General features: G+C 45.5%; 1 protein-coding gene across 4 annotated transcripts in view; it reads right to left on the bottom strand.

The window, feature by feature from the left end:
* LOC135386111 (FYVE and coiled-coil domain-containing protein 1-like) overlaps positions 1-23,859 on the bottom strand; it is a 45,858-nt gene that overhangs the window by 17,505 nt on the left and 4,494 nt on the right. Inside the window, exon 1 of one of the 4 annotated variants that reach the window (XM_064615852.1) lies at positions 20,930-20,959. The exons of 2 other annotated variants lie outside the window; for them this stretch is intronic. In XM_064615852.1, the coding sequence (XP_064471922.1) occupies positions 20,930-20,944 (15 nt within the window). In that variant the 5' untranslated portion in view covers positions 20,945-20,959. Of the gene's footprint in view, positions 1-4,308; positions 4,438-20,929; positions 20,960-23,859 lie in introns of those variants that run through there. One more of the 4 variants, XM_064615853.1, reaches the window with a different exon arrangement.

The following is a 23,859-nucleotide window of genomic DNA, read 5'->3' as shown; positions in this document are numbered from 1 at the left end:
GACACTTTTGGAAATCACAATTCAGAACACCTCGTCACAATCAACACGTCCTGCGAAACAGTGGACACTGTACAGAGTACCAATAATTCTAGATACAGTAACGGTAACGCGACAGTTTTACATTCCAACAGCTTTTAATATTCTCCCTAGCCTGGCCCTAAAGATTTCCTCTGTTACGAAGCTGAAATCATTTTTAAAGGAATATCTGTTGCACAACCAATGCTGCAGCTTTAAAACCAAGAACACCCTGAGAGTTGTTTTTTTTAAATTTGTTGTTAGATTTGGCTCGCTTGCGTTTCGTGTGATACTTAGAAATACCTTCATTGTGTGTTCCGGTCATTATTGTGTGGGCATTGTTAAATGTTATTGTTACGCTTCGCTGTTGAAGTTATTGAATGCTGGCCAAGTCAACAAACCGTTATGGTTTAAGCGGACCTGATTTTCTGTAGGTTATTTCTATGTAAAGGAATATTGAGAAGTTGGCTAGGACACCAAACAATAGACACTTTGGCAGGCACTGTGCAGATAATGAATACATACACAGGCAAAGAAAAGCAGTCGGTGACTGCTCAATTAGTATACTGCCCGGGTAATTCGTGGTAGGCCACGCAAACTCATGCAGGGCGATGACTGCGAAACAGTGGCTTTAAAGGACCCCCTTCTTTATCTGCTCTTGTCACAGGAAGAGAGCGTTTATTTTGGAAGGAATTAATTCTTGCTTGCGGTCTGCAGATCCAGAGGGGTTTGGGTGCCAACTTGGCACCCTCGGGGTGTCTCTTCCTCATCCTGAGCGGCGATCAAACGTGGACCGGGGAAGCGACGTCGTCAGTCGTGTTTTAAAGATAGTAGATGAAAACGTGACCAGTGTATACTTGACATAGTTTGGGAGCCGTAGGAGGTCATTATCTCTTTCATATGGGCTCCAGTAATGTGGACTAGCTTGTACATAAGAGCGGACGCTTGCAGGAAGGACAACACGCGTCCTGTTGTACTTTTGGTATGTCCAGTTTTCCAAATGAACTGATCAGTGTGTCATAACCATAATTGCTTTGACTTGCTGATCACTTGAGTAAGTGACAAGTACAGTGCTTAATATTACTAACGAGTCCACGTGCTGCTTCCTACTATATCCCGCGGCTTCCGAGATGTCGCGATACTGATGGAATATGTTCCGTTTGCCCGTGATCCTGAGCCATGTAGATGGGGACGTACAAGAGTACCGAATCTTAAAGCCAAAGAAAAAAAAAAGTTCCTGGATGCAGGCTTTTCTGCAGAAAGTGAAAGTATGCTAGAATGCCAGCTTCGAAGGGGTTGCCCGCAACCGGTGCAATAGCCTATGTCTGCCAGCTTGCTGTCGCTTTTCTTGCGGAGGAAGCAGTGAAAAACTCCAGAAGCCTCTGAAGCGCTTGTGCAACGACGGTGAAAATGAATAACGAAAATAAACGAAAAATGACAGCGTGAAAAGCAAGAAACGAAAGGCCACTTTGAAGATAGCGGTGCTCGAAATACGCATATTCGTCGTGAATCGCTCGAGAGCGTGTGGTGCCAGGTCTGTGTGATGTACCGCTCGACAACATCCAATTTTTATAACTTTAAGAGATAGATGTAATCCGTATACAGTTCACTTGGGTATTTTTACTTTACTTCGAGTAATTCTGCTGAATAATACTTTCTACTTTCCTCGATGTACATTTTACTGTACTTTCGATTCAAGTTCAAGTATCCTCCTGTGAGCCTTGCTAGCTCGCTGCGTGACAGCTGTCACCGCCGTGTTCATCGTGGTATTCACAGCACTGCGCCTCGGCCTATTATAGCCAGTTCGCATTGCTTTCCATGCCGATAAATTGGCGTGCTTCAAAGTGGTCTTTCGCGTTATTTACTCATGCATATCGCATTCGTGTGTGGTTTGTCTGAGAGGTTGCGGTTGAACGTATATGTATGTGAATGCTCTGTAGTTGTTGTTATGGAAAGATTTATTACGTACATAACACACAACTTGTACTCAGTAGAGAGCTAAAAGATGCGGCACGAAAACAGTACGATGTAGTTGAGAGTACTTGATAAACACTTCAAGCACATTTCTCACTACTTTCTACTTTACTCAAAGTATTTAGCACAGGCAGGACTTTTTACTGTATTCAAAGTACATATTTTTGCAAGTACTTAATACTTTACTTCTTTGTACTTTCAGAATGGCACACATCTACCACTGCATTACATGGAGTGCGAGGCACTATGGGAAGGCGCTCCCTGATGCAATATTCGACATCGTTAACACGCATTCTGACCGCACGTCGTCATCGCAGTCATATAGCCTTCCTCATACTCATACCAAGTACAACAACACTGTAGCTTTTCCCACGGCATACCAGTGGCCAGTGGATAAATATTTATGTGTGCTCAAGGAAGCGGATCGCAAGCTGAACGCGAACAGAAAATCTTAAGCAAAGTTGAAGCGATAAACGTACCCAGGAGGCTCGTGTCGCTCAAGTAGATGGACAACAAACATGCAACGTTCTTGTGCTGAGCACGAGATAGTCGCTGGATGCACTTTCACATGATAGTTCGCGAAGGCGAGTGCCAGATTAAGGCAGTCAACGCCCGGGCTGCCATGTTATAGGCGTATGCTTGTCGATGGCAGAAAGCACCCACTACTGAGACGCGTTTGACAGTGCTAGCTAAAATTGTGTAGGATACTAAAACTCCTGAAATATGTAACAACGTGAGTGATGTAAGAACGAAAGAGAGAGAGGAAAGAGTGTTCTTCTTCAGAAATCTATGGGCGATTTTCGTTCGCACAGGACACGTGAACGCACTAAACTATCATCACAAGATTGGTACTGGCGTGTTCTCTTAGCTTTTCTCTAGTCAATGATATATTTTTTAGAGGACAAGGTTGTGCCGTTGATTTTTAATAAATTAAAGTTTGGTGCGTCTCGAACATGTGCTGCCATCTCGATAAAGTGCCGCACACTAAAATATTTGCGAATTCGGACTCAATACAAATCAACGGATAGTCCTGGAATTCTACAAAATGTGTCATTGGCATGGGTAAAGCAAGGAGAACACACCAGTGCTTCTGTTTTCACGATATTTTACGCCGTTTCTTAGCGGTGTGCGAACAAACTTTCTCTATTGTCTTGCGCAGAAGTGAAAGAAGCATCGGGAAAGTCATTAAGGATCTGGACAAGCGCTTCCTTTTATTTCCTACTCGCCTCGATTAACAGCTGGTAGAGGTACCGTACACTGCGTATTGTAAACAAAAACGTCCGTTCGTTCTGATTGTGCTCCGGTATTACGTAAGCATTTCTGCGCAGCCAACATCGATAGACAGCATATTCATCGCAGGTATTTTCTCTTTCTGGTGCAGATAAAACTGAGACAATGCTTTTCACAGTCTGAACATCTCTGTTGTATCAATAACTGCATTAATTTCGGTGGGGGAGCTGGTGAGATGAATAACTGAACTTCGCGACTATTCCCAGCAGGCAGACAGTCCCCCATATCAACTGCTTAACACAATGTGAAACGAGTCCTCACCGTAATTTCGGTTCCAACACATAATGCCCAATAGCCCAAACGACCTATCCACTCTTAAAAATGAGGTGGTGGTGGTGGTGCTGATGAAAGGGCTCGCCGTTGTCGGCCTCACAGAGGTGGGCAACGTCACGACTGACGCCCTGGGGGAATGTGCGTCCTGGGCCGACTTCTAAGGGAACTGTGCCGACATACACTCTTAAAAATGAACTTCACCGCATAGAACGCTCCTAGCCAACCATCATCTCGAATGATATCGCTATCTGCCCTGATTTGTTGAAAATGGGAGGCGTACGCCTTTTCTGTGACAATTATGAACAGCATAAGTGTTACAGAAAAGGCGTACGCCTCCCGTTTTCAACAAATCAGGGCAGATAACGATATCATTCGAGATGATGGTTGGCTAGGAGCGTGCTATGCGGTGAAGTTCATTTTTAAGAGTGTACACGCACACACACTCTTAAAAATGAACTTCACCGCATAGCACGCTCCTAGCCAACCATAATTTCGAGTGATATCGTTATCTGCCCTGATTTGTTGAAAACGGGAGGCGTACGCCTTTTCTGTAACACTTATGCTGTTCATAATTGTCACAGAAAAGGCGTACGCCTCCCGTTTTCAACAAATCAGGGCAGATAACGATATCATTCGAGATGATGGTTGGCTAGGAGCGTGCTATGCGGTGAAGTTCATTTTTAAGACTGCAGAGACCGAGAATAATCGAAAAACTTCATCTCCTATTATACCTGCACATGCTCACGAAGACCTTACCGAATCGAAAAATCCGTATCCGCTGCGGACAGTGGCTCGGCGAACTCTTCAAAGTCCTAGCGGCGATACGTAAGGGGAAACTCACGAAGCACACGTGGCCCCAGGGAGCCTCACTGCGAGATCTGCGACACGAAGAACTTGGACCTCACTGAGATCCCACCGGGCCAGAAATAGCTTTCGCTCCTCTCTCAATCTGTCACGTGGCCACATCCAGCTGTGATTCGTCCTTACCTGCTTCTTTTTTTCTCACGGGGAACACGGAGATAAAACGAAGCAGTACCAGGGCCAAAACGAAGCTTTTCCACTATGTCAGAGACTCGGAGTCCCTACCGTGATTCACCTCCTGTATGCAAGACTGCCAAGACTTGCATCCTTGAAGAAATATTGCATTCAGACGTCATGAATGAACTTCCATTGAAATGTTATGTATAGTAGTAACACTAGTCTCTGCACTTTCTGTTCACTACACAGCGTATGAAGTCTCGTGCCTGGCGCTACAGATAGACTCGTACAGCTCTGGTCAACCTTAATTATAACACTGGAAAAAATTCGGTCTCATTTCGCAGCGCGATAACAGCAACCCCTGGGGTACTGAGGGAAAGTTAAATGAACAAAATCCCTGCATTAAACTAACGGAACAGTTTTTGTTAAATTAAGATTTCCCCATGGCCCCAAGGGTGGCTGTAATCGCGTTCGGGAACAAGACCACATTTTTTCCAGTGTTATCGTTAAGGTTGACCGGAGCTGTACGTCGCCATAGATTAACTTGAACAGCTGTGTCACTCTATGCAATACTAATACTATTTACGTGCGCCTCGACAGTTAATCGCAAAAGGACGTAATTCATTGGTGTAATTCATTGGTGTAAGGACGTAATTCATTGATGGATAAGGGAGTGAAAGAGCGTCTTTTTGCGCTTCGCCGCGACCAGCCGCGACAAAAATACGTAAACCGAAACCAATTAATTACTGCAACAAATGACCCGCTTCGGTGGCAGATTTTTCTCTGAAAGGTGTCCACTGAAGGTCCCAAAAGGGGTAGTACCCATTTTAATACCGACAGCGCCCTGCTTTAGAAGTTACGCTTTTTTTACGAAACTCATTTGCATTTTTATTTAAATAATGAGCGCCTCCCGCTCATTAACGCGGTGCGCATCTTGTAGGCGGTATTGGACAGATACTTGTAAAAAAGAAAGTTATTCGATTGGTGCACCGGTTCGCGAATTATTTAGCCCGGGGATTTAACTGAAACACCCTGTATACGGCACATGCCGTATATAGATTAACCATTGCGTAATTGCAACGAATGGGTTCGTTATAACGTCAACAACTTATACAAGTTGACGTTCAATTGCGTCTTGAACTGACGATAGACTGACAGATTGAGGAAGGAATCAAATGCACTCTCGAATTAAGTTTCACATCATGCAGCAGCGTAATTAGGTAAGTGTGAATAGAAAAACCATTTAACAGGTACTGTTACATAATTTTAATGAAAGCAACGGAGAGCATGAGGAGTGATCTGCGTTAAAGAAAGCATAAAGCAACCAGCTCATCTGAGGTGAGTCATCAAGTGAGTCAACCATGGTCAAGACTCAACCAACAGTGCTTTAAAACACGTGCTATGCCTGCATAGTTGGAAGCATTGAAGAAGTAGCTATGGGTATACTCACCTGAAAAATGAATTATGTGAGCACAATCTAGCAACTTTGGCCTTCGTTACCCAGAGCACGTCTCGTGAGATATGCATGGAGAATAATAGGAAGAACAAAACGATGCCCCAACTTCTGAGCTTGGTTCAACATTCAATGATCAGGTTTCACATTAATGGATCGTTATGGAAAAAACTTGAACTACACACTTGAATGTGAAGCGTATGTACTTAAGGAATGACAACGATGCGATACAAATCCAATCTAAACGGTCACGGACAGTTGCAGTGAGAAGGAGGTTAACATTGGCAAAAGGACAGGGGCGTAGGAAAGTCCATTGCCATAAGAGAGGGCGAGCTGAAGTTCCAGGGATCGGAACGCTAAAAGACCTTCTCAGTACATGAAGCTGGCGTAACAGAACGACCATGGGCGTTCCGAGTGTTTATTTCAGGGAAGAGTAAAGAGGTTCTAAGAAGGTGCAAAGCGTGCGACCAATATATAACAGACAATAGAATAACGACAACGAAAAAACCTCTGACTTGCAGAGGATCTGGCGGATAAGGTTCAGAGTAATGATGACGACATGTGAGCAAATTTTGATGACCTGCGATAAAGAGCGCACACTTTGCACAGGTCACCTTGGAACTTCAGAGGGGGGGCATGGCCCTCCCTTGTCCCCCTATCAGAACGCCCAAGATAACGACACATGCTATACGGAGTGCAAAATGAATTGGAATTGGACAAGAGAGTGCAAAATGACTCCAAATACATTAAAGAGCTTTCACTTATGACATTCGGTTGAGGAAGGTAGTCTTTTTTTCTATGCGAGTAACAGATATAGCCATGTGTGTAAGTGATAGTGACGGTATCAGTGAATATGTTTATGCAAAATAAGGGGTTTTGCTAGCTAATTTACAAAACTTTATACTCGCAGTAAGCCAAGTTCACGCAAGTTAACATGCAAATCCTGTAATCACCTGTCAGTAAAAATACCAGGCACCCAGCCTGACCTCCGTGGATGAAGGGGGGGGGGGGGGAGCGAATCCCTCACAGCCTGAGATCGAGGGGGAGGGGCAGTCTACTTCTCTGCCCCCACCTTCTGACGTCGGTGTACAAAAATTGGCGTGGATTTGTTAGTTTCACCAGGGCATAGGATCCGCTGCAACGTCGCCCTCTGCGTCGAAACTCTCCGTATTTGATGATGATGATGATTGCAGTTTTAGTGGCGTATCGACAACAAAGGTCCTCTCCGTATTTGAACAAGTTGACTTCAGTATTTGGTTGAACGGTAATATTCCTACTCTATTGAAAGAAAGTTTTTGGTAGTTCCCTGACTGACTGACTGACTGACCGGCTCGTCTTTTTTTTTTCTTCTTTTCAATATTTAGAAATAAGACTGTTCTGGACAAGATCAAACGCACATAAAAAACGCCTGCAGGCTCAATCCGGCAGTCATCGACGCAAGTGTAGAGGCATTACCCGCTAGGGCATACCCAGTGTGTTACAAAAGCTTGCTCTATCAAACGACTTTTTTTTTCCATTATTTACGCAATAATAAGTTCGTTGATAGGAGGCTGGTCGCCCGCGCGCCCGGTTCAATAATCTAGACGTGGCGTCCTTCTTCGTAAGCCTCCTGTCCCCCTCAACGAGGAGGAGGCAGAAATAGCCACGAATAGACGAGCCACATGTTCTCGTTCGCAAAGGCGTATACGCTCTTCGTAAAGCTTTCCCTCTGGCTTCTTCCTTCTAAGGTACGGGGATGCTATTTCATGATCTCCTACTTTTTCGAGTCGTCGGTCCTTGATAGCGTATGTCACCATGTTCAAGGGACGGTTGCACGAAAACTTCTCTCATCAGGGTGTGGAACCGAAACGTTTTTCGTTCCGGTTCTATCGTAAACGGTCCGGCACCGGTTCTGCTCCGGAGCAAAAAAAAAAAAAAAAAAAAAAAACGGTTCATACCGGTTTTAACCGGTTCCGCTTCTGATGGGCATATTCATTCCGAGAAAGAAAAAATCAATGTTGCAAAATGTAAACCCGTTTATTCCGCATACATGGTACAGTCTAAACTCGTTATTACGACACTCGTTAATACGACATCCTCACTTTGTGACCGGTTTTCTAGGGAACCGTTTTTTCCCCATAGAAACACCATGTAACTCACCCTCGTTATTATGACAACTCGTTAATCCGACTGTGATCGAAATTTTGAGGACGGACCACGGAGAACACGTGTATTCTGAGCTCGTTATTATGACCGCCGACTGTTGACCTCGTCGACGATGAACAGAGTTTCGAGAACGAACGGCGGAAAACCCCGGTGTTCTGTCCCAATTTTGACCACCGACTGTTGACCCTGCGGCTTTTGTGATCCACCAAGAATATCAGTGGCCCCGTGTGACGCATGTGTGGACAATGTCGTACAGAGCACACCCCCGTCTTCAGAATTCATTAGTGAGTCATAGTCTTGCACCGAAAGTAGCGCTTAAAAGGCCAGGACGTTTCCTCCCTTGATCATTGCGTTTATCGTGCATATACGGGCAACGCGATGAGCATGGCTGGAAACAAGGACATTCAAAATGTGCATGCTATCTGTAACGCTATAGAGACAGTGGAGAGCTTGCGAATTGAAAGTGCTACGAAACAGACAGTTCTGACGGATTTCTTTCGCTAGTAAATTGTAAATCAGCAACTGAATCCTCTTCATTTTCGTACAGCATGTAGCAGTAGATCTACACAGGTGTATGTGTGTGAAGGGGGCGTTTTTTTTCCGTGTGTTTCTCGTTAATATGACAATTTCGCTTTATGACCAAAATCGGCGGGAACGGACTTGGTCATATTAACGAGTTTAGACTGTATATAATATCAATAGGCAGCTGTGAAATTGGTAGCTCCTGGTTCCTGTAGGTGACTGTCTGTTCAAATACGCTTTCTCCTTTCTTGAAGCACATGATACAGACGGACTTGTTTGTCATGATGGCATACGTAAAGTACTTTCTTGCTGGATTGGTGCGATCGCGTCCCATCCGAACAACTGTTGCTGCTTCCTAGCCAGCAAGCACCGCCACACGAGTACCACGCAAATCGAGGAACACCGCACACACTCACAAACGCGCTCGACGGCTCCGTTTTCTTTTCTTCGTGTCTTGTCCACAATATAGAGTCACTAAATAGGGGTACAGAGTATCGCATTCCTTTTCCGCGCCGGAGCCGCCGTCCGGTGTCCTCGATTGGGTCGATCGTGTCACGTGGTTTCTCCTTCCAAGAACGCGCCGTCCATGTTGAGTCCCCTCCATCCAAAACCGGTTTCCTCGTTTGCGAGCGGGCTCGACTGCGCGCAGTTCTCCGGCGGAGAAGCGGGAGGTTGCATCCTATTGTTAGGCGGCACAGCCGCGCTAGACCCAAAATGGCGCTCTCGCTCGCCCGCGTGACTCAGTGTCGCTACTCTGCTCCCTATTTAGTGACTCTAGTCCACAAAAGGGGCGCCACTTCGCACGCGCTTGCCCTCGCGGAAACGTAAATGTATTCAACTTCGCTGCTCTCAAACAAGGGATGCGTTGCCCGACATTACCAATAGAGAAGCAGTCACGCAGCCTTTAGTTGAGGAGAGTTTGGGCGGATGAAATTAAAACGAACACTACGGCACATTGGTAGGGAGTCACAACTGGTCACATGTACCTCTAAGTCTATGTGCGCGAACGATAAAACGTTACAAAGGGAGTCTAAGGGTCATCTAAGGGTCATAGTATACCGACATACATTCCACCGTAACCGTAACCCTCGTAAAGTATCCATTACGTGACTTCAGAACGCACGACGTCAGTTTCATTCGCGTATTCGTAGTCCAAACCGACGAAGTGTTTTCTTGGATCGAAAACCGTTAAATAAATTTTTCGGTTTCCCTCCTGCGCGAAAAAAACGTATACGGTTTCGATTCCGTTCCGGTTCGCACCAAAATAGCATTTTCGTCTTTTTTTTTCTTGGTTTTCAGTTCGCTCCGACACCCTGTCTGTCATAGACTGCCCAAGAAGCACGCATCTATTTTTGAACTTTTTTTTGTGTGTGTATATGGTGGGCATGCGTACAAAAATGCTCAAAACGGGCGTTGTCTCGAAAAATTCGAATTGGTTACATATTTACGCCTCTTCCGCTTCACTGTTCCTTTAGCGTTATCCATTCAACACAACAACCACAACAGATAAATTAATGATGATGAATGGGGAAATTCGCCACATGAGATGCGGCCCACTACCCCAAGGCACAATGGGCAGGATGAGATGTGTCCTGATGATGAGGTGATGAACGACGATGAATAGGGGTTGATAGTCAGTGGAGTCAGTGAGACTCCACTATTGCTTTAGCGTGTGTTATCCATTCAACACAGCATACAACGTACTGACCTAATTAAAAGGAAAAAGATGGGGTGTAATTATTCAGCTTATGAAGATAAAATGAAGCGAGGCATGCACCGTTCAACATGCGCAACCCCGCGGAGTAGTACCTGTCCATGCGATCTGTCCGTAGAGGACAGCATGCCAGACGAACGCGATGCATTCTGCACACTCACACGTCATTGCAAACGTCAACGTACATGCGGCCATAAAGATGGCGGCACTCATGCATGATCGGCGGAAAAACCGTTTGTGAACAAAGTAATTTTCGTTGGTGTGCGACATTCAATAACACCCTTAGGCCTGAGCATTTAGTTTCATCCAATATTCGTACAGCGAAAGAAGTAGCCCATATTTGCGAATGCGGCCTCGTACTGCTGGTCATTCCATGGGCGTTCCCAGGAATTTTTCCAAGGGGGCAAAGTACCCACTGCCCCCCCCCCACACACACACACACACTCCCCCCTCTTTCTCTGGAGACGGACGCTGCGGAACAGTGCGGGTGTTCAGAGGTTCGTGCTATTATATGGCATCTGAGAAAAATCATGTCGACCTATGACTTGCACAATTTTCTCATGTGCTCTTGAAGCGTCAGGGGTGGGGACACGGCCCCCCTTGCCCCCCTTCCTCTACGTCCATGGGCCGCTCCCAATCGTGCGATAACGACGCTGGTCCTCAGACTCATCGATGCACCTCGGAGGAATAAACTACCATGTCGAGTAACAGGCACCGTATAACTTAGCTAGTGAAATGTGCTCATATAAGCGTTCTATGTTGGCGGATAAATGACGGCAGCCGGACTGTAAACAGGGCCACATGACCTCAAAATGCAGGGTGCCAAATGGTAAACAAATTTTACTCAAAAGACACGTGCGCTTCCTATAGGAACCCTCAGTTTTCTTCAGCTGTATTCCTTCATTGTTTTCTTTTTCCAATCATCCAATATGCGTTATTTATATTATTTTTCTATTTTTGTTTGACCGTTGGTTACGCTGTATCCGTTTCGCTTCACAACTAGTTTCCTTTTGGAACTTCTGTATTCTCCTGAAAGCCGAGATGAATCTACTCACACTTCGGTGTTTTCTTTGTGCTAACCGTGAAATGAAATTCAGTTACGTGTGCATTTAGTGTGCGCGATAGTCGCCTACATTGTATGTAAAATTCCATCAACTAAATCAATCATTGAAACAAAAATTAAATCAATTTAAATGGGACGTACAAATGAACGTTACGGACCGTAAAGCAGGCTGTGTCACTTGGCGTACCATCGCGATTGACTTCATTGGTATTATGAATAGTACCGAACGGAAAAGATTGCCATCGTCGACAAATGAAAATGATAAGGGGAGGGCACTGTAATCGGAACGCAATATTTGTGCTGCTGAGGCGAACGTGAACAATACACACGGATAACAGGAATAACGAGAAATCCCAAACGCTCCTCTTTGAATAAAGTATGTTGCAATATTGACCGCAACAATTGGGAGTAGATTTCCACATACGTATATTATCTTGCAATATTATTCATGCAGTGTACATAAGGTGCTGCACAATGAAAGATGTGCTAGCTTGCGTTGCCCTCACCGAAGTGTTCCGAATTATGTTAATTCACACAATAAAATATCGCCGTCGCGAAACCCATCGTCGAAATTTTAGACGTATGCGAATGATTATTCTAAAACCGAAGCGAATAGATATATAGCCAAGGCCAAATACGAAACGAATAGTTGTATAACCGGATCGCGGACACACATGCAGCACATATGAGCATGTGTGCAGCATCTACTCGTATGCGCGATGCATTCACATGGATCAGAATATGAAGTAGCGCCGGCCTTACGTGTGCAACTTCTGAACTGTTCGAATATATATGGTTTGGAAGAACGAGAAAAATCTATTATAGAATTTAATATTCGATTCGAAAATGAAGTTGAATATAGAATTATGCTCTTTGGTTTTTGGCACCGTCGCAGTCTGCCAACAAGGATCTCCTCGTCTCTCTTCCCTAGTGAATTTCGTTATTCTCCTTCGGCGCCACCACGAATAAACAGTTCGCGAGCTATACACAATTTATGGACGCATCCTAGGTTAGTTTTCTCCCATCATCATCATCATCATCATCATCACCATCATCATCTCATCGTCATCATTAGTTACGCATGCAAGCACGACAATGCTACAGAAAGTGCGTATGTGAGCTGAATACTCCCGTCCAAATGGAAATACAAATGTTCGTAAATCTCGAATCGAACGTAAAAGGTTTAGGTCGTCCATAGCCGAAATTTTAAATATTCACATATCCAGAAAATAACAGCAAAGGCACAGTCAACGTGTTATTGAGTGCTAATAAATCTTAAAGTTTTAATAAATAAACTTCCTCGCTCTCAGTTTCAGCCCTATATCCACGGAGCCTTCGCTTCGCAAATATCGTATTGCCAGCCCCATCGCACTTTCAGCGCCCGTGCACTTCGCGTCAACAAAGTATAGAGAGCGACAAAAAGTAAAAGTGGAGATTCAAAATATTTGGTTTCCGTATTGGTTGCAGCTGCACGCCTTCATCGTAAAAATGCTTCGCACGCCGGTATTTTAGGAGGCAGGCTCGTGCTATATTCAAATGAAAATATTTTAGCGCATCGCTGCACCTGAAATAGATATTGGAATCTAGTCCGTAATTTCGAGACAGTGCGCGCTGAAAATGTACGAAACCGTAACTTTTTTTTTTTTTTTTTTGCGAAATTTAACGCTGACTTTTCTGTGATGATAAGATGGGGCTGAAGCCGGCCCACAGGCTGGGCGCTGGTCCAGTGCAAACTGCACTCTTAAAAAAGAGTTTCACCACATAGCACGCTCCTACAGCCAACTATCATCCCGAATGCCTCTGATGTGTTGATCTGTTCTCGCCCCTGATGTGTTGAAAACGTGAGACGGAGCCTATTTTGTGTGGTAACATGACATTCTCGGGCAGACATAAACAAGTCCCGCCACAACTTCCGGTGCCACGAAGACTTCCGGTCGCTAAGGGCGCTCGGAATCAGCCGACATGCAAAATTTTGTCTTTCGCTTTCCTGATTTGTTGAAAACGGAAGGGGTACGCCTTTTTGTGGCAAGTTGAATTGCCACAAAAAGGCGTATACGACCATCTCTCTCCTCAAATCACAAGCGGTAACTGGATCAATGGGCACAGTGGTTGGCGCAGAGCGTGTTTGCTGTGAACCCCGGATGTCGTTTTGGCACCAAACCGGAACTGGTGAAAACGGCATACCATTATCGAAGAAGAAGAAGAAGGAAAACATCGACACACATTGTGCAATCAAGAGCTCACATGATCTTTCTAAATGCAGGAGATGTACGAGCTCAGCAGATACCATTATCGGCAAGGTATCTCACTAGTGCAACGTTTTAACGATGTCGCTTGTGTTCGCGAAATTCTAATCAGTCCTCGATAAACACCTGCTTGTACATACAATGCTTGCCCGAAACAGCAACCTTTCAATTCGGTGACTGCGGATGAAGTTTATATTTTATCGGTTAACACTCAGCGAGTACCAACTGAAAGGGCAAAGTCGCCAATATGGCGTCCTCATAATTTATCACTCAATAAATGGAACGTATGAAGTCTACGACCTATGAGGGCACCGTACCGCAGCGGTAGTTGCAGGCATCCTGTATATGACGTATACTCGCCTATCTGTGCTCTGTGCTTATGGAAACAATGCATGAATGGCACACAACCTTATCCGTGCGGCTTAATGGCTTTTTTTTCTGTTATCGGAAACTCTCACATTCCTTCTGACAGATTATGGAGCGGATAACAATATCATTGCAGTCAGGAGACCTTCAGTATCAATGCAGGATAGCAAGCAACGGTAGTGCGGCGCCGAGCACAAGGTCGAGTTGACCATCAGCCAAATCTTCTGTTGGATGTTGCTCCTCTCCCGGTCGCCTCTGACCTCATGGGTACGGCATGAAAGAATAGGACATTGTGTGCATATTACTCCAGTATTGCTTAGCAAACGATAATGGTTCGTTTCGGTAGATATGTCATTATAGGTAGCAGCGAAAATTAATTCGAGCAGATATACGGCAGGTACGCTGTCTTGTTGTTTTTGAACCGTATTGTTTCTGTCGTCCTGCTTATCCCCAGTACGTCATACTATAGAAATTTGATAACGTTGAGCAATATTCTCCACCCACCCCACCCACCCGTACACACAAGAATAGGACACGGCCAAAAAGGGCGCAAAAGGTTCGGAAAGTCTGCAGATATGGGTGCTACGTCCCCATCACAGGCGAAATTTTTCTTACTCTACCTGATATGAAAATCCTACACAAATCATCCGCGATATTCGAAAACGAGTTCCAGCATAGAACAATGGTCATAGAGTACATAAAGAAGCGTCATCCCGTTAACTAGCAGCACTCTGATGCAATTACATAGCCGTAATCATTAGGCAGCAGTGAAGCATGGAGCAAACCAAGTCCTGATTAGCCCTGCGGTGTCCACCCGCATCCAGCTTTCACATTAGCTACGGTTACATGAATGCAACAGAAGCGTATCGTATCGAGTTATGCCATGGTCACGCCATTGTCATATTCACTACGTCACAACGCCTCACACTTCGTGATGGTCCTCTTCGGGCTTTTACCAGCGGCACCTTACCGAGCCACACGCTCCAGCACCGGTCGCGATAAGCCGCTGTCGACCGCACCACACGCAGCTTCTAGGCTAACGGTCCAGGAACCCAGCCCGCGTAACCTTTCCCACACTACCTTCCCACCTCGCCTTCCCCATTCATCCTCACCTTGGCAAAGCCAGCAGCCAATTACCACCCACTGGCAGACAAGGGGCACCGGGATCACGGTTCCACCGGGAACCCGGAGGGAGGTCACAATCAGTTCCGTTCCCATCATCCACCTGCTTCGCGATGGGCGATGGTCCACCCTGGCGCTTCCTTGGCGACAAACCTTCGAGCTCACCGTTCGCATACCGGTTGGACCAGCTCCAGTGGCATAGTGGTTAAGATGGTCGCATTCCACGCCGAGACTGAGAGGTGACACGGGTTCGAATCCTGTGACCGGCTGTGCTGTCTGAGGCTTTCCCTGGGTTTTCCGAAGACTTTCCAGACGACTGTCGGCACAGTTCCCCCTGAAGTCGGCCCAGGATGCCTACTAACCTCCTGTCCTCCGCTCCTTCCTGCTGTCCTCTCTCAATCTGTCCACGTATGTACGCCGCTCATAGCCACAGTTGCTTCGCGGCGCTAACACGGAATTTAAAAAAAAGCACACCGGTTGCGGTACTGTCGTCATCTCTCCCTGGGGCCCACACTGCTTCAGCTTCTCGCTGGAACCCGCCCCGCTTACATCGCGCCTGTCCATGCCATCATGTAACTGCTCTACCCTCTGCCATGATTACAAGCCGTGTGCCCAATCGTCTCGTCCATGTGTCGTCCCCATTCTACACCTCGCGGCATCGACGCGAACCTCTACTGCAAGCACCGCTCCGCGTCTGAGGGGAGGGAGTGATGTGACGGCCCGTGGACGACGACGATGTGGCCTTGCTGCCACGCGCTACTGCGTTGGTTGGTCGGTTCTATCGGTAACGTCCTGGAGTGCAGCCACGGGTTGAGAAGCACCCCAGCACATCCGGCCCTCAGGGAGATTCCATCATCGCCGATGAGGACTCATGTAGAAGAATAGCATTTCCTCTACACCATCCGGTTTGCTGGGTTTTCTACCCTTCTACACAAGTATGAATATGTCGCAACCTCTTTTAGTGAAGAAGGTGTCGCCGCCCAGTAAGGGTGCACCCGAAGTACTTGGACAGGGTTGCAAGATCTTGCTACTTTGCGACAAATTGGCTACTTTTTGACTGTCGTGGCGCCGAAATTTGGGCAATGGCGACTTGGCTATTTCCTGGCTATTTTGAATACTTCTTCGCGCTACATCTGAGACTCTCTTATCTGACACACTCTGATTATCTCTGGAGCATCTACATTTCTCCCACAATAGCAGTTAAACTGCGGTCATACTTCACGTGGTTTTATTCACGTGGTTGTATCCGCCTGTTTTCCCCGCCGATTTCAACGCATTATATTTCTATGGGCAAACCAGGATGTCGTGCGGATACGCGGATATAACCACCACCTGGTCTTTTTTTTTTATCTTCCGTCTTGAGCTCATTTTTCTTCTTACGTGCTTTTCATCGCGGAACGGGCTCACTTTACCGCTCTCGTGGTGGTGGTGGTGCTAATGAAAGAGCTCGACGTTGTCAGCCTCAGAAAGGGGGGCAACGTCATGACTAACGCTCTGGGGGAATGTGCGTCCTGGGCCGACTTCTCTGGGAACTGTGCCGACATATGTCTGACAGCGTCAACCCCAGACACCATAGCCGGCAACCGCGATTCAAACCCGGGTACCTCGCAGTCTCGACGTGACATGACCGGCACGCTAACCACTGAGCCGCGCGAGCTGGTAGCCACTCTCATAGTCCCCGCTCTCGTATAGTCCCCGTTCACATCGTTGCGTTGTAGTGTTACGTTCCTCCAATGAACTAGCGCAGTTCACAGCGCACCCCTACGGAGAAAAGGGAAACGCCGCAGTTACCGTAGCTCCCCGCGCATACAGTGCGCATGCGCTATATCCCCTTATATTGGGCACTTGGCTTGCGGTTGCTTGCTTGCGTCGAGAAAGTGAGAAGTTGGCTCAACCCCCTCTGTTCCGCTTACATACTTCATTTGCGGAAAGCGGGGCTCTGTTGCCAAGGCGACGATTCGCCGCAAGCGCAACCGTAAACGCAGCAGTGTGAACCAGCTTTAAGACATTCCCGTGACGCAAAACGTCAGAATGTGGCCAAGAATTTTGATGCTTATACAATAAAACCAAATCACCAGCACATTTTTAAATCGATTTTTTTCAGTTTAGGTGCTTGCTGCTTCTTGTTACAGTCGTCTTTATCCTGCCATCGAGAAGTCCATCGTCATGATCCAGGCTCTGGTGAGGCTACGAGCACAGTCCGCAGGGACAAAAACGGGCTGTTCGAGAGCTTATCATTCTGTTCTGTTCATTCTCGAGCCTATTCTTCTCCTGCTGGTTGCCCTACTTGATGAGCATACATACAAATTTCTCTCTAATAAAAAAAAGCCCAAAGTTGCGGTAACATGTGGCCCTGTTCATTGCAGAGAGGGAATCGCAGGCAGTGGTTCATGACGGATCGGACGGACGTCAAGCTTGTAAGGGTGAGTACTGACCGTCGCCGATGAGTTTTAACCAGGATTTAGCTTAACGTCCGAAATTTTGCTGGTTAACGTTACTGTCGAGGCATACGTGTTTAAACCGTTAAATAGTTGTAGGCAAAAATATTCCCCAGTGTGAGACTATTGAAAATTGCTCAAGGAGAGCGACCTGCTAGAAATATGGGAAGATCGACATTTCAAAATTTAAGAGAGAGCCTCAGATCATTCACGCCATTTTGAGATTGGACATAAATGAGGATTAAAAAAAAAAACCTTTGCAAATGACAGAGGAAAGAAATGAGAAGGAGAGAGAGAGAGCGTATTCTCAGCGAAATTTCTGGGAATTCAACTCAAATTGCAACTCGCATCCGGTTTAAAATGACAAATTTTATACTGCCGTAAGGATATTTGTTGGTTGGTTCTCGGCGAGAAAGGCTTCTCTACTGCCCCGTGAAGCTGCGAACATAATCGCCACGCCCAGAAAAGAGGACTCCAAATGATTCGGAACAGAGTGCAAAAAGTCGAATCAGGCGTTCGCCGAGTCCGCCTTTCTTTTAAAATTCAATATGATAGTCTGGTTAATGGAAGTGAAAGCCGTCTCTCCTATATGCCGTCAGTTCTTACGATAGTCGTCATCCACCCATCGCCACGAGAAACACGGTCCCAGGGGCACAGCAGGGCTGCACGAGCGCAATCCTCTTCTGTTCTGGAGCCTAAACTATTCTTGTGGCCATCACCATTCGTCTGGCAGGAGTTGGAAGTTCGACGTGGCGGCACAAATTTCGGTTTCGTAGTGTTCCATTCTTTGGTTTGCCCAACTATATTTTGACGTACTCAAGTGAGTGCACTTCATATTCTGAACATAAGTAGCGCAGTATCCATTTCTGCAAAGAATCGGGACAAATATACAGGGTGTTTCACCTGAAGTGACAAAAAAATTCTAACTGGCGACGTACTCTCCGGAGGATTGTGGGACTTTGGGCAATTACCTTCTGAAAACTTTTGCCGCCATTTAGAAAGGCCTTGGACAATTTTTAATTGGGAGAAATTTATTTTTCTCAATTGAACTTAGAAAACTGCCAAGCGAACCTCACTTTTTTTACAGTAATATGAAGTCCTCCACGGATTACCACAGACGCAACAAAAAACTATGCGCAGTATCACAACAGAAATAGTCGAAAAAAATTAGTAAAAATTCGGCTTTAGCCCAGCCTGCCTGATTGTCGCAAAGAAGAGCGCATGGAAGGTGCGTGAAGAGGAGGAAGTGTTCCCGCCTCTTGGTTTACCCTTCTTCCCCCCTTTGACCTTGACGCTGGTGACAACAGTCTTACCACAAACAAGGCAAAACAACGGAAGGTGGGGACACTTCCTCTGGACGCACATTTCGCGCGCGCTTCTTTGCGAAGATCAAGCAGGCGCTGCTAAAGCGTAATTTTTACAATTTTTTTCCGATTATTTCTGTTGCGATACTGTGCATAGTTTTTGTTGGGTCTGCGGTTATCCGCGGAGGTCTTCATATTTCTATAAAGAAAAGTGAGGTTCGCTTGGCAATTTTCAAAGTCCAATTGAAAAAATAAATTTATCCTAATTAAAAACTGTCCAAAGCCTCCCTCAATGGTGGCAAATGTTTCCCGAAGGTAATTGCCGAAAATCCCAAAATCCTCCGGCGAGTACGTCACCACTTAGATTTTTTATCACTTTTGGGTGAAACACCCTGTATGAGGGACGTTGTACTTTGACGAATTTGAAGTAATCTCAAAAGTAGTCAGTGTGATTACTAAAAAGATGGCGATATCTTTGGGCATTGTGACAAACACATTTCGATCTGGTAGATTTATCTATAGGACTGTTACGCAGCTACGTCACCACCACGTCACGTGGTCCTGGGCGTGAGGGTTGGCCCTATAGCTTTAATATCATATTCAACGACGAATCCACCTGTAGGCTGTGGCGCTGGAATCACACCAGGGCGTTTCTTACCATTTCGTTATTGTGTTTTGCCTAACATCATATATGCAAACCAGTTAGAGATACAAAATTTGCGACCTGCCCACTTTTTCTCCGACAAAGATCCCTCAAGGTGTCCGCTTTCTAAACAAAATAAAAATCGAATGAGCCCTTCGAATGACCACCAATGATTCAAGAGGATTGCGAACAAACCTGCACGTTGCACCGAATCACCAGTATGCGGCTCTTCTATGACAGGGGAAGTCCCTGTGTGTTCACATGTGCACCTCCCAAGGTGAACGGCAAACATTGCTCTGTCAATATCAAACAATATGCCGCAAACAATGCTCTAGTACAGTATATGTGCCTCTCACACGTACAAGTAGGATACTGGTACAAACTCCTTTACTCTGAACACAAGAAAGAGTGAAATTCGCAATGCGCTCTAAAAAAAAGAAAAAAGAAAAGAGAAGCCGGATATCATTATCGCGAGTCGCGTGTGGATAATGTTTCACAGTATAGAGCTTACCTGTTCCGAGATCAGTCTGAACCGCTTCCGTAGCCGGTTCCGTTATGTTACTAAAAATTCTTCCATATTTCCTACTATACATTATTTAGATATACGTATATGTGTATTTAAATTTTTATATTAAATATAATATAATTTAATATAATTAAATAAATATGTGTATTTATAATTTGTAATGTATAGAATGTTTAAATAAAGCACTTATCTATCTGTCTATCTAAAAAAATATCTCGTTTGCTGTGTTTCCACCTTGAAGCCCATTCACTGAGTCACGAGTTATGTCGAGATATTTAGGGCTTTGCTCCTTGACATTGACATGTGTGTTGGACATTTGATATGTGAAGCACTTAGGATATTGATTGCAACAGCCTGAAATCCTACGCTACACGCTAACATTTGCTTCCGAAGCGACCCGCTCTCCTCCAGTCTTTCCTCCAAAGCTGACCAGTAGCTCTGCCCACGAAGCGGCTATAGAGGGAGGGGGGGGGCTTTATTGGCAGAAAAAAAAAGAAGAAAAAGAAAGGGGAAAGGTCAGCCATGCAGCACGCCGGCTTGCTATTCCCTAAACAAAAAAGGAAAAATATAAACAAGAAAGAAAAAGAAATAACAAAAAGGCAAATAAATAAATAAACAAATACAAAAGAAAAAGACACTCGGCTCACAGGCGGCTATAGAGCGTTACATATAGCGCCTCTAGTGCATGTGTATTAACGTTAACGCTCGAAGCTACTAAAAAAATTACACACGATCGGCATTTGTTACTGGTATCATTTGTAGACTTGTGCAATGGAACGAGAAGTAGGTATTATCCACTGGGCAACAAAAAAACAAAACAAAAAAAACAAAAAAAAAAGAACAACAACAACACTTGCCTCAGTCCACGTCATGGCTCTGTCTAACTGGACGTAATCCACTCGACGCACTCCACAAATTCTACGACACCTTCTTCTACACTTCACCACCACCACACCAACACCTCAAATGCACGATCAGTTACAGTTACACGGTTAGCACTGTACGTCACCTCACCCGTGGACCCGCAATTATAGCTGACGTTAACAAACAGCACCAGGAATGTCTGGTGAAGTAGCGACGGTTTCGGTCTTTGGGTAGCATATCGTAAGCTTGTTCCAAACGTGCGCGCGTGAACAGAATAGTCGATCCCCTTTCTCTGTCGAGGGAAGCCTTCATTTGACGTATCTAGACAAACAATGGGTCACCTGCGACAATACCGATAAAGGATAGCGGCGGGGTAAAGTACTAAGAGTTTCATGGGAGAGCATAGTATTCAATTCACCGGAGCACATAATAGGTAGGTTGTTTCGCCGGAATTGCGGTTGCGGGATTTGCTGATGGCAGATGAACCGCGTATGCTGCAGCTACAGCAACGCGAAACAGATGGGAGATGTCGATGACTATGCGAAAGAACGTTATTTTCCGAACTGGGTAATAGAGATTTTTATCATTGCGTTTGAGCTTCTGCAGCGTTATACTCAAGTGCGTTCTCAACGTTATACTCAAGTGCTTCTGCGTTATACTCAAGTGCCCCGAGAAACATGATGTTCGCCCATTTTTCCCGATAGGATAGATCCTGAATATCACTGTCAATTATCATGAATTTGAGTAAACTGGGCACGCTCTTCCTGTTGGTGGGGTAAAAAAGTGACCTTTACTTGGTAAATTTCCGAGTTCAGTTCGCAAAAATTTACATAATTAAACTTAGGTTACATGACATGCACATCAGTTGCCGCTACGCAGAGTGCTTGCGGCCCATGGCCTGACAAGCACCATAGACAGTAGCTATGGTATAACATTGTATAAGGTTATAATGGTGTAACGTTATAAGGTGCAGTGCAACACTATGTCTCTTGAAACGTAGATGGCTACTGCGCCGTCTGGTAAAGACAACGCGACTGGTATTTCTGCTCTCAAGCAAGCAATGTCACCGCCAGAGGCGCGCGCGAACAACGGAAATCATTTTGTGCGCCGCGCGCAAACTTTCCAAAATAGCGCGTGCACGCAACGCGTAAATGCAGCTTTGCTTTCTGGACGTGCGCATGCGCAGTGCGGACGCGCGTACGTATAGGTCCGACTTTGCGCCATACTAGAACTCTCGTATGACACACGGGGAATATTCCGGTGCAAAAGAGGGAGAAATGATAAACAAAAGGAAAGAAGGCCGTCGTCGACGAATCCGGACAACGGCGGGACCCGGAGCTCGCACTTCTTGCTGCTAGGATTCCCCTGAGTCAGTGAAAAGCGGCAACTGCAACGCAGCATAAAAAGGCAACAGGAAGTACTATTACGAGTTCGGTAAAAGAGCGTACGAGCTCAAAGACAGCCTGAAAGTGATGGCGCCGCCAAGAGGTTAATCTTTTTCATCTTGGCTTAGTTCCGTTTCTTTCTCCTGGCCACAATAAACTCAGTCTGAAAAAATCGGCAGGAATCCGGTTTAGCAACGAAAAAATGTTGTATTACAATGATAATTACCGGATGTAACGTTTTAAGAAATCTCATTTGTATTGTTCTGCGGAAAGATGATGTTCGGCGGGATCGCTAAGAAAATTGTATCACTTAACTGGAAGATAGACAAACTACGACGAGGTAACAAAGAGATAATTGTCCATGAGGTAAGACGTATAGGAGAAAATTACCCAGATGTCGGCTCCTGGAACGACGGGCCCTCCAGAATGTGTCTATGCTTGTACATATATGTCTGTGAAAGAAGGAAAGGAATGGAAATCTATTAAACTGTAAGGAGCCGCAATGTCCATGTGATTCGGTCGCAGCATGTTCAGTTCGAATGGGCGGTGGTCTAGTCATTGTGACGCAGCCCGAAGCACACTTCGATGCATACTGTATCCACAACAGTGAATCAGGATGTGTGCTGTGGATTCCTTATCGCCGCATGTTCGGCGGTTTGGCAAGCTCGCCTTCTCAAGCTTGTAGAGGAACGAGAGACCTCTATATGTTTTTGTTTCTATCGAGTATTTATATCGAAAATCAGAATGTCGCACCCGCGCACACTTCTACCAATGTTGACCAAAATTGGCAGCACCAACGTTACTGAGATTACGCTTCCTCTCCTAACATTCTTCTCTCTATGGGACGCCCTTTATTCTACTGTGTTGTTTTACCAGACCTAGTAGTACCTGTACATGCATTCCCCAGTTGTTTGTCGTAGATGAGCCCGACAACCGCACAAAGCACCCAACAACAGAGCATTCTGTAAGAGGTTACAGAGTTCTAACACTGATTGGCTAACACTCTGCACACGACACAACTTATCATGGTTTACCCCGCCTTCAGTAGGTTATCGTCGAAGTCGTCTTGACAAACCTCACATCGATAAGAATGTGAACCGCAGAGTACGTAAACATATCGTCAATTCAATGAGTCACCAACACATGGGCCTGTGAGCAATGCCACGCTGTTTGTTCTCCCACAAGGGCGCACATGCGATAAGAGTGCGCCTGTGATTAAAATGCAAAGTTTCTAGGTTGGACACGTGGTCGATCTCTCTCTTCTCTTTTCCGGTTTGACATGCTTCGATCTTTCTTTGTATACCAGCTGTTCCACATAGATAATAATAATAATTTTGTTCTTGTTCTGTTCCACTAGTGTTTACACGCTTTGTATTATCCTGCTCCCCTCTTTAATGCTGTAAAGCCCTGAGGGTACTCAAATAAATAAACAAAAATAAATAAGTAATTGGGTGTTTACGTCGAGAGACAACTGAGATTATGAGCGACGCCACAGCGGTCGGTCTATGGATTGCTTTTGCCCATCTGAGGGTTCTTTA

This window comes from Ornithodoros turicata, chromosome 2 (assembly GCF_037126465.1).
Source record: "Ornithodoros turicata isolate Travis chromosome 2, ASM3712646v1, whole genome shotgun sequence".
Taxonomy (NCBI): Eukaryota; Metazoa; Arthropoda; class Arachnida; order Ixodida; family Argasidae; genus Ornithodoros; species Ornithodoros turicata.
Note: the sequence above shows the minus strand (reverse complement) of the source record. Positions and strands in the feature narration are given on the sequence as shown.